At 32.6% G+C, this 10,663-nt stretch overlaps 3 protein-coding genes across 3 annotated transcripts in view; all 3 read right to left on the reverse strand.

Annotated features, from left to right (window-relative positions):
• Positions 1 to 2,914, reverse strand: part of LOC107617174 (WAT1-related protein At1g68170-like) — a 4,789-nt gene extending 1,875 nt beyond the window's left edge. Inside the window, exons 1-6 of the mRNA XM_016318948.2 lie at positions 2,506 to 2,914; positions 2,047 to 2,109; positions 1,764 to 1,880; positions 979 to 1,219; positions 412 to 570; positions 130 to 281 (exon numbers count right to left, since the gene is read on the reverse strand). Of these exons, the coding sequence (XP_016174434.1) occupies positions 130 to 281; positions 412 to 570; positions 979 to 1,219; positions 1,764 to 1,880; positions 2,047 to 2,109; positions 2,506 to 2,699 (926 nt within the window). The 5' untranslated portion in view covers positions 2,700 to 2,914. The remainder of the gene's footprint in view (positions 1 to 129; positions 282 to 411; positions 571 to 978; positions 1,220 to 1,763; positions 1,881 to 2,046; positions 2,110 to 2,505) is intronic.
• On the reverse strand, positions 3,546 to 7,019 carry LOC107619533. Its single transcript, XM_021111512.1, has 5 exons — positions 6,745 to 7,019; positions 5,520 to 6,565; positions 4,239 to 5,086; positions 4,073 to 4,129; positions 3,546 to 3,870 (listed from the first exon to the last, which is right to left on the reverse strand). The coding sequence occupies exons 2-5, from the start codon at positions 6,481 to 6,483 to the stop codon at positions 3,622 to 3,624; spliced, it is 2,118 nt and encodes a 705-aa protein (XP_020967171.1). The 5' UTR covers positions 6,484 to 6,565; positions 6,745 to 7,019; the 3' UTR covers positions 3,546 to 3,621.
• LOC107614648 (putative FBD-associated F-box protein At5g56700) lies at positions 8,174 to 9,939 on the reverse strand. The gene is made up of 2 exons (XM_016316790.2): positions 8,827 to 9,939; positions 8,174 to 8,734 (listed from the first exon to the last, which is right to left on the reverse strand). Exons 1-2 carry the CDS (start codon positions 9,877 to 9,879, stop codon positions 8,459 to 8,461), a joined length of 1,329 nt encoding a protein of 442 aa, XP_016172276.1. The 5' UTR covers positions 9,880 to 9,939; the 3' UTR covers positions 8,174 to 8,458.

The following is a 10,663-nucleotide window of genomic DNA, read 5'->3' on the forward strand; positions in this document are numbered from 1 at the left end:
TTCTTAAATTGATAAAAAAAAAAAACATATTTAACTAGAAGAGAAGATGAGGGTAGAATATATATATATTATATCATGATAAATATTTTTGTATTTAATAATTAAGAGCAAATTAAATAAGATGTATACCTTCCCACATAGAGTCTTTCATCCAAAATTAAAGAGGCTGCAATGGTAACTATGACAAGAGAAAGAGGGTTGAAAGTAGAAGCATAAAGTGGACCTCTTAATCTCACACACCATGAAATCAGAACCAAAGCTATTCCAGATGCCACTATTCCCTGATACACAAATTCATATATATTAAATAAACAATTTAATATTATTAACCCTTAATTATCTAAATAATAAATTAAACATGTTAATTAGTTACAACCCATGAATAAAGTTTTGTTATTTCAACAACTATACCGTATAAGCTACACTGAGGAGTTTGATATTCCAACCAAGCTTCCATTGATTCCAATTTCTTTCCATGCAAAGTGCAAATATAATTACTTGAATACATGCCATTGCTGACACCAATGCTGCACTTGAATATTGCCAGGGGAATTTTTCACTCATCTTAGCCTATCATAAAAATAAAAAAATATCTTATCCTTGTTTGAAAATTAAACTGGAATAAAAGTTTGAAAATCAGACCAATAACTTTAAAGATTTAGTTGAGATTGTATCAAATTTAATTGGATTATGCTAGGTAGCCAATGATTTTCTTAAACAACATGAACAACAGATCTTAAAATTGGCCCAATTCAAGTAAAACACACTACACTTCAAATTACTTACCTAAATCTTAGTACTAGAATAACCATTCGCACATCTAGTGAATTGAATATCCGATATATCCATTGTTCACATTGTTTAATATTTTCATTGTCTACCTATACTTTTTCAATTTAATTTTCTAATACATATGATGAACAACGTTTATATTATGAAAATTAGAGTATACATATGAGTGAAGAAATTAAAGAAAACCTGAAGGATCAACCACATAGAATAGCATAAACAATTTCCAAAACCAAAAGCAGAGCCCAAAACTTGATTAGTAGGAGAAATGTGTGATTGGTTGTGCTTGATCATATTGACATGATGTGTAGGCCAAATGTGAATCTCTTTGGTCTTATAGAATGTGATGATCATGACTCCACCAATCCCCATTATAGTGCCAATAACCTTAGCCTTCCCTGTTAATGTTCTAATCTTCAACCTTTCTAATCTGACAAAATTAATTAAAGCAGTAGTTGCATGAAAAACTTAGTTATAGAATAGACCTACATTGGGAATCAATTCTAGAAAGATTTTTATATTTTAAATATATATATATATATAAAAGATGATTTTTTGAGATACATGCCAAAGTTCAAAATACAAAGTACTATATCAAAGGTATATATACATAGACAAAATAAGAAAGATAGTCCCAACTCTCACACAGGTCCCTTAAACTGGAACCGGTCTACTAACTATTTAATATTTCACTAAAAAAAATGAAAAACTAAATTTTTAATGCACACAAATTTAATTAATTTATTCACTTTCATAAATCATGTACTTATTTAATAAAAAAATAATTTTCATGCATTGTTGGTGTAAATTTTACACGTATATCCAATTATGTAATGTCATGTCAATAAAAATAATTATCTTTTACATTTACTGTGTAATTGGTCATCTAAAAGAATGGATGCAAATAAACAACTAAGTGCATCAAAATTAAATTCGAACTCGAAAAAAGTGATTATTGGAAATTATGGACTTACCCAAAACAGAGGGCTAGGATGAAGGTCACACCAGGAATAAGGTTGGTCATGGTTGAAGCATATGTTGCTGATGCAAATGCCACTGCCCTCACATACAGATTTTGTTGTAAAGTTACCCTAGATTTTGTTGTATGGAGTCATCAAAATAAATTCTTCTTTTAATAATATTTTTTCTAATTTTTTCCACATCGATCTCAACAGGAAATAATTTTTGAAATTCTCTTTTTTTTTTTAAGTTAAATACTATATAAAAACAACATTAAGATCACTAGTACCAACTTACCCAAATAATCCACAAAGGAATGATTGAAAGAGAACATCTGGTGTAATTTTTGGCTTGCTCTTCCTGTTTCATTGCATTTTTTTATGACATTAATATAAATATAATAAAAAAGAATTGGAAGGTTATTAGGTATACCGGAAATACCAGTGTTTCAGTTGTTTTAACCGTTGATCTAAATTATAAAAAAAAAATATAATATATATTAATTTAGATCAACGGTTAAAACAATTGGAACACCAGTATTTCCGGATATACCTGATAACTTTCCAAAAGAATTTTATGTTTATGTAGTCATTTTATTATATGTCACTATATATACATAGTGAGAATGTGAGAGTTTGTAACGTGAATTACACACTTTTCATTCATGTGATAGATAATACATACATATATACTACAAAATTTTAATTAATTATTCATAATTAAAAATAAAAAAAAGAAGAAAAGATATATAATCACCTTTCCATGAAGAATGCAAGAGGAACAACAAAAGATGTTGCAAATAGGGTTCTATAGGCAATGAGTACACTCATGTTCATACCATCTTCTACAACCAATTTGTATAAAATACTAAGACCAGCATAAGCAACTTGAACAATTATCATCCCAATTGCAGGCTTAAGCCCATTTATAACATTACCAATATTTCCCATTATTATTGCTAATAATAATGTTAGATGTGAATTATGTACTTTATAAAGTCATTATTATGAGCATGATGATGTGCATAAGAATATATATTATTATTATTTTGATCAGTGTTAATAATTTCAATTTGTTCTTTGAATTGCTTGTTGATCTTTGCAGTGACAAGAAGACAACCTCTCTTGAAACTGTATAGGAGTCACAGAATATTCTGAATTTGCAACAATAATATGTATTAGAAAATTTGGATTGAGATTCGTTTGGCAATGACTATGGACAAGTATCTATATATTATATAGGGACTAATTTCTCGTGTTCATATAACATTTTTGTTTTGCAATATCGACCATGATATCTCATTTTTTTGGATTTTGCTAGATAGACAATAAATTTTGTGAACAATATGAACAATGGACTTTAAAATTGGCCCAATAAAGTAAAAATACATTACACCCTAAATTACCCATCTAAATCTTAATATTAAGATAACCATTCGCACATCTAGTGAATTGAATATTCGATATATCCATTGTTCACATTATTTAGTATTTTTATTGAATGTTGAGGAATGTCAATGTGATTTTTCATTTTAGTTGAATGCATGATATAGTCTTTTAAACGGTCAAATAAAATAAATTCCTTCTTTTTGTCACATACATTTTTCTATTTCTAAATCTTACACTATCTATCTTCTTTTAAAACATTAATAAGCTACAATTCAATCCTCTTGTTTGATATAAAGTAGTATAAGTTGGAATATAAATGAACTTTTCTTTGTATAAAGGCATAACAAATGTAACATACAATTAATTTCCTGAAAAAAAATTGTACAGAATATTAACAGTTTTGGTAGAATATATTCACATCACTATGTAAATATTTGAATGAAAGAATATATGATGATCATAGAAACAAAAAGAAGCTAAGAAATTATTTGGTCCTCCTCATGCACCTCACAAGAACCTCTACAAATTTTGTATACATGTGGTGTTTAAGGTACATCCTCTGCACTTTCCTTCTTCCATTTCTTCCCATTCTTTCCCTCGCCGGCCGGTTTTCGAGTAAAAGCCGGAGATTCTGTGCGAGGATACGAATCCCGGGTCGTCCAATGGGGTGAAGAAGACCTGTTACATTATGCTCAACAATTTCTTGAGTTCCCCCTGCATTTGTTCCAAGCACCTACTCCACAAAGATTAAATGGAAATGAACCATTAACATTCATTTGAACCATATATATAGACATCAAATTTTGAAGATTAGTAGCATAGTTATTGCCAATTAGTATTCTTTTATATTCATTGAAATTTCTCTATTTTTATCTCAAATTGAGAGTAATAGATACCATTTTATTCTTGAGTTATTATCATGAATTCAAACATACCGGAAGTCCAAATGCCATTGCTTCTATGGTTACCCTTCCAAATGTTTCTCCTAATCCCTGTTCATAATTTTAGAGACTAGTTAATTTTCAAAGACATTAGCAATTTATTCAAATTCAATTAGTGTTTTTTGTTTTTCTCAACATTCATAAGTTGAACAGCATTTACCTGAGAATTTATGACATAAACATCTGCAGCAGAGTAAAGCGAGGCGACACGTGTCGTGGCCGGAGTCCACAAAACAGACTTTGACAAGTTTGAATGCTGTGATAAGAAATGCAGAATACCCTTAACATAGTCCACCTTGTTACTCTTAGATCCAACAGAACCAATTAGAATCTTGAGAGATTGTTCCCTTGATGCATTTTTGTTGGATAAATCTTCTCTTCCTCTGTTCAAAATAGTATGTTCATGTAACCTGTTCATAGAAGTGCTTGAGATATCATTGAATGCTACACTGCTATTCTTCCTCAACAGCAGCAATAATCTTCCAATATGATGTGTTCTAGCAAGAGAAGATAGGTAGTCTCCAATATCAGAAGAACTTTTCATTTCTTTATTATCATCTTGCAATGATGGTTCATGTTCCACTATTGAGCTTGCTGATTTAAGAAGCAAAAACTGTCCCTTCCCAGTGTTGATGCTACTCAGAGTTATCACAAGCATGTCATTATCATTCAGCCCCATTTCTCTTCGGACCGAATCTCTCAACAATTTCCTTCTTTCGGCCATTTTCTCGGCGCTGAAGGATGGAGTGTTCGGCATGGAAGGAATGCCAGCTACAAAGGCCAGTTCATCATTAACTGACAGTGGAATAATTGCAGGCTGTGATCTTAGTTTCACTCTCTCTTCTTCACACCATTTTTGCCATTGCTTAGATTGTGATTTGGATAAGAAGGCCAACATGTTAACTCTGTGCAAGACTTGCTTCGAACGATCGAAATACTCTCGCCGATTTTCCATAATCCACCAAGCAACTTGGCTTGCAGCAGCAGGAAAATGATCAATATATTGTTCTGTTTAAACATGAATAGAAAAAACACATTGTTACCTCATTCTGGCAAAATTTCTAGTTCTAGCATTTTCCATAATTAAAAGGCTAGAAGTTTATGTTAATATAGTAAGATATTAAGAGTAAATACACTGCAAATTTGAAATGTCTTCTTTGCTATCTTAACTCTCACACTATTCAATAAGTATGCAAAAAACTGAAGAATCTATGAATTGAAAGGATAACCCTCCTACTTTAGAACAAAAAACTAATTCGCGTCCCACTAAATAGGGTCGGCTACAGATAGAAGTACCAAATGATGCATACTAAACATAACCCTCTTACCCAAAAGTATAAATAATGTCAGTTCTTCACTTATTTACAAACAATAACATCAACTTTTCAATAATAAAAGCTATATAACTCAACAGAAGGAAACTTTATCAATCTGTTCATACCAATCCATGATGCACAGACAGCTGATCCAGCAATGACAAGATCAGCATTCCTTGCTGCCTTGAAGCTTAATTGGGCTTTGTCTTCAAGCACCTTGATTCGCCTCCGAGTGAGCTCTTGCATCAAACCACCCTTCTTGCTAAGCACAACAGCTGAAACAGCAGCACCACCACAATTCAAAAGTTCTGTTCCCAACTCCATCATTGAGAGTGGTGCTCCAGTCATAGATAGCTCATGGAATATCAACACAAACCTCTTCGAACGAACGAGGCGCGCGAATTCCCCCTTCCTGTTGCAGCTTCCAAAATAATGCTTCTCAGGATTCCATTGCAGAATTCTATCCTCAATTGAACCAAATGGACCAACAAGGAATCCATAGGTACTATTAGTCTTGGGAATTTCTGGATCTTGCTCCTCTATACCAATTCCCTCGCCTCTCGATTTTCGCTTCCTCTTACTCCGGCGTCTGATCTTCCTCTTTGAGCTGGTTTTGGGAACAGATTGAACAAGATTTTCTTTCTTGGACAAAGAAGCTACATGCATTGTTTCACCAACCCCCAATTTGTTTCCAACAATTTCATCATCAAAAGACATTATAATTCTCTCATCAACAATCAAATCTTGATGGTGATTCTGTTGAGAATCAGGGTTTGTATCAATTGACCTGCTTCCAAACCCTAAGAACTCATCTTCTTTATCTCCATTTTCCCACCTAGACTGAACAAAAAATGCAACATAAGCCCAAAGGGTAATCATTAACAGCCACAACAGAATCCGGTTGCTCTGAAACCATTGTGCACTGCGGCTGCCGCCACCGCCACCACCACCACCACCCTTGCCTTCTCTTCTTGTTGTTAATCTCCTGAATGAAGGAGAATTTGGTGGCATGGATTTCAAATTTGATGAACACTGACAATTCAATTTTGCTTGAATTTCTCCCATGTTCTTGCACTGCTCCATTAACATCAGAACATCCTCAAAGAAGCTTGAAATATGAAACCCCACATGAAAATTTATGATAATTCTTCTCAATATTGCTTCTTTTCACCTAAACATATGTAACAAACAAGTTTGACCAATGAAAAAATTCACTGAAAGAGAGAGAAAGAGACTAGGGTCTATCACAGTTCAGCTCTTGATGATGCATGTGCAAAGAAACATTGAAAAAGAGTGTGTTCATATTAATTCTTGAAGCGCAAGGAAAAGACTAAAAGAGCATTGAATTACATGGATTGTGGCTTGTTCTGAAGGATTAGCATCCAGTGATTTTGACTTTTTGAGGGGTCAACCATTGTTCTTGAATTTGGGTCCTTGATGATCACTGCAAAAACATTCTTTCAACAAGAACTAGAAGTAGTTGAATGAAAGTTGGTCAACGAATATCGTTCTGTTTTATTTTGTTTGAAGCAAACATTATTGAGATTAAGAGCTTTCAACAACCTTCATGTGCAAGCTGGGATGCCACATCAGAGTCTTGTGTTGAAAGCCTTCTATTAATTATTATCATTTTTATTTAATCATTTTAATATAAAAAAAGAAAGAAAGAAATATATATATATTAGCATGAAAAAAGATAGTGAGGTGAATAGATTTGATGTCCAAGATATTTATGTGATTTAATTTAGTAAATTTTATAACTGAAAAATAAGATAATGTCATCTCCATCCATTTCTTGCAATCCACAAAATGAGTAACTACGTTTAGATATTCTTTTTGATATATGGTTTTAATTTTTAAATGGCTATTCTTAAAATATGTCCACACATCTTTCTACGTTTTGAAAAATCAGTAAAACAGATTTAGTTAAATACAAACAAATATCCTTACACATAGCAATTATATAAGAAAATTAAATTTAGTAATTGTTTTATGGCTTCTAATCCTATATATAATATAAGACATTTTTATTTAGCATAGAAGAAAATAAAAAAGAGAAACGTTCCATTCACCAATCTATGGAGAAAGAAACATAAACTAACTATAACTATATCTGTCACCCCCATTAGGAGTATTTCTTAAGTACATTTCAGCAATGTTAAAAAAATAGTCATGCTATGATTATTAAGTGTCATATCATAGTTTAAGGAATTTGTTTTAAAAAAGAAAGTCAAATTCTGTTCAACTAACTAACCCATAATTTGCAAATTATAAAACAAACACGCCCAATCGCAATCTACATATAATATTAGATGACAACAAAATCAAACTAAGCATTCTCATGGAGCAGGTTTCCATAATATTCTTCCAAAGACTAATTATAATTAGTCTGAAATCAAAATTTTCGAAAAGCTAATTGTACTTTAATCTATTTTGTTCTATTAAAAGTGAATTTTGATTAGGAACATCATATTTTTGTCCCCCAAATTGAACAAATGCACCCTAACTATGTTCATAATAATTCTCACCACACAATTTATGAATATATTTTGTAGAGAGAATTAGAGAAATGAGAAGTAACTGAAATAGTCAGGATTCTGTTTAGTTAGTTAAATCAGTTACATCCACCTCAGAATCTGTTACTTCTGAGTTTGTAACAGAATAATTTCTGTTAGTGTTTTGATTCAATTATCATTGGTGACTATATATATAAAGTAGTAATCTTTACTGCAATATCACTTCAGTACATGAACGAAATCATAGAAGTCATTCAGAAATTCATAGAACACCCTGTATTTACTGCAGTGTTCTTGATTCCCCTTGAATCATCACATAGTGTTTGATTGTTTGTTCATTTTCTACTTAAAAATTTTCCTTAAAATGAACGTATAATGTTCAACAATATATATGATAAATATCTGAAGAGACATCTGTGTTGAAATACAAAAAGAAAAAATCATCAAAATTTAAGTTTCCTTTATCACTCGGGGGAATCTCCTCAAACTAGTACAACTTGTTTCTGATATGAAAAATTCAGCCATAATTAGTAAGATACTGACTCGTATCATCCACCATTATACGTACAGATAGCAAAGTTAATTTGGCACGCCTTGGAGCTCCTTGGCAAAAAGGATAATTCTTCTGGAAATCCTTTAGATCTCGTATCATCCACCTGAATATCAAGTGACTCCAAAACAAGTCCATGTTGAAGAACATAGGCGAAAAAATCTCTATCATCTCTGGATTCAAAATATCTCTTGATTTTAATCACTTTCAGATGTGATGCAAGACAAGTAGGAACCTTCACTGAGTGGTCCCATTTTCGTGACGGATGTGGATCCTAGCAACAAACAACAAATACACTTAAAAAGAATTGCCAGCAAAACAACAAACTTACATAAATCATAGCTTGAACATGAGAACATGAAATACCTCTAGTATATATTGTCTAGCGGTAAAAACAATAGCAAGAAGTTTAAGCATGGGACATTTCTGAAGCATATTCATTATGTATCTTGTGTCGAAACACCTAACAGTAAGCTCTAGCGTATGTAAACAGGTAAACTCTGGAATACGATGCGGAGGAACCTCAGGCAAACAATAAAACACTGAAAAACCCAGCTCCAAAATCCTTATCCTGCAAAGCTCCACAAGAAACTCAAGCAGAAAGGATTGCTTAGAAATGTTGATACGGGCGTCCTCCACATTGTGCAAGTTGCGAACACGGATCTCGTGAAACCACAACTCAACTTGGATATCAAGACGTTTAAGAGATGGTGTGTCTATAACAAGCAATCTAAGAGCGTCACTATAAAAAGATTTGAAGTGCAAACTCTTCAAAGAAGGAAAACAAATACTCAATTGGACCTTCACGGAGGATTGACGGACATAGCCAAGAATAAGAGTCTCAAGAGCAGTGCAGTGAGAGAGAATCTCCTCCAAGTTACCATCAGAGATTTTGACATCATACAATTGCAGTGTCTTGAGCGATGGCAAGTGATAACGGCACGACGGGGCAGAAGGCGAAGGGATTCTTACGTGGACGCCGTTTAAACGGAGAGTCACGAGGGAAGTGCAGCTGAAAACGCCGTTGGGAATAGCGACTCTGGCAACGGAGCACAAGATGGAGGAGAGTTGGAGGTTCAATTCCTCGAGGTTTGGCCCTAAAACCTTTCTAATGAACCACTCCAGAGTGTATTCATCGGATTGATTTAGGTCACAGGTGAGACGAAAGGTTCGAATTGGCGGCGCTTTGTGGCGGGAGAGAATCCAATTAACAATGTCGAGAAATCGCTTTTTTGCACTGAAATCTGACCAAGTATTGCGGTTTCGAAATTGGTTTTGGTCGAAGTAGAGGTGTTGGAGGTCGTGGCAGAGGTGGGTCCAGCGGCGAGAGAGGACGGCGGTGAGGAAGGCGGTTTTGGTAGGGAGGAAGGAGAGGATGTGTAAGAGTATGCAATCCGGCAAGTCGCTGATCATGTCCATGGCGATTAGGGTTTCTCTGTTTCTGCGTTCTCTTCTAACTTCCTACTTCCCAGTTCCCGCTCTTTCGGGTTTTCCCTCATTCCTATCTATTACCTGCTATATATTATTCGGATTTGGATCTAAAGCTTGAATTTCACTTTAAAGAGTAAAGTGTAATTTTTTATCATTAATTTTATAGGTGGACCAAAAATAAATATGAAAAAGAAACTATTCAAAAATAAAAAATCACACTTTATTCTCTAAAGTGAAATTCAAACTTTATATGAAAGAGAAACTATTCAAAAATAAAAAATCACACTTTATTCTCTAAAGTGAAATTCAAACTTTAGAGGATCCAAATCCATATTATTCACATCAAAATTTTTCAATTAATAACATAATTGATGCGATATGTTTTTAAAATATTTTTTCAATTTATTTAAATATGTTAATATATTAATTATTAATTTCATTGAATTAAAATAAATATCAAATTATTTAATATTTTTATGTGATGATAATTATATAAATTTTAAAATTAATTTTATTTGTTAAATTTTAATAATTATAGAGACATGGCAGATACTCACAGGAGTGTGTTAGGATTTAACTCTTTATTATTCTACATGTAGAAATGGGAAGAATTCTATACAAGTTATTATAGAACGAGTCAGAATGGAATTGAATAGGACAAAAACTTATTTCTACTTTTTTCATTACTACCCCTAATTTAATTGAAATAAATATTAAATTATTTAATATTTTTATTTAACCGTATTAATTATAACTAATCAATTAATTATTT

This window comes from Arachis ipaensis, chromosome B09, assembly GCF_000816755.2.
Source record: "Arachis ipaensis cultivar K30076 chromosome B09, Araip1.1, whole genome shotgun sequence".
In the NCBI taxonomy this organism is placed as follows: Eukaryota; Viridiplantae; Streptophyta; class Magnoliopsida; order Fabales; family Fabaceae; genus Arachis; species Arachis ipaensis.

What these genes read in the sequence shown, in the direction of transcription:
- LOC107614648 (XM_016316790.2), bottom strand. Translation starts at nt 9,879, where the DNA reads ATGGACATGATCAGCGACTTGCCGGATTGCATACTCTTACACATCCTC. An exon ending in CTAGACAATATATACTAGAG is followed by an intron (nt 8,735 to 8,826) that starts GTATTTCATGTT and finishes GTTTGTTGCTAG; the next exon opens with GATCCACATCCGTCACGAAA.
- LOC107619533 (XM_021111512.1), bottom strand. Translation starts at nt 6,483, where the DNA reads ATGTTAATGGAGCAGTGCAAGAACATGGGAGAAATTCAAGCAAAATTG. An exon ending in TGTCTGTGCATCATGGATTG is followed by an intron (nt 5,087 to 5,519) that starts GTATGAACAGAT and finishes ATGTTTAAACAG; the next exon opens with AACAATATATTGATCATTTT. An exon ending in TTTATGTCATAAATTCTCAG is followed by an intron (nt 4,130 to 4,238) that starts GTAAATGCTGTT and finishes AATTATGAACAG; the next exon opens with GGATTAGGAGAAACATTTGG.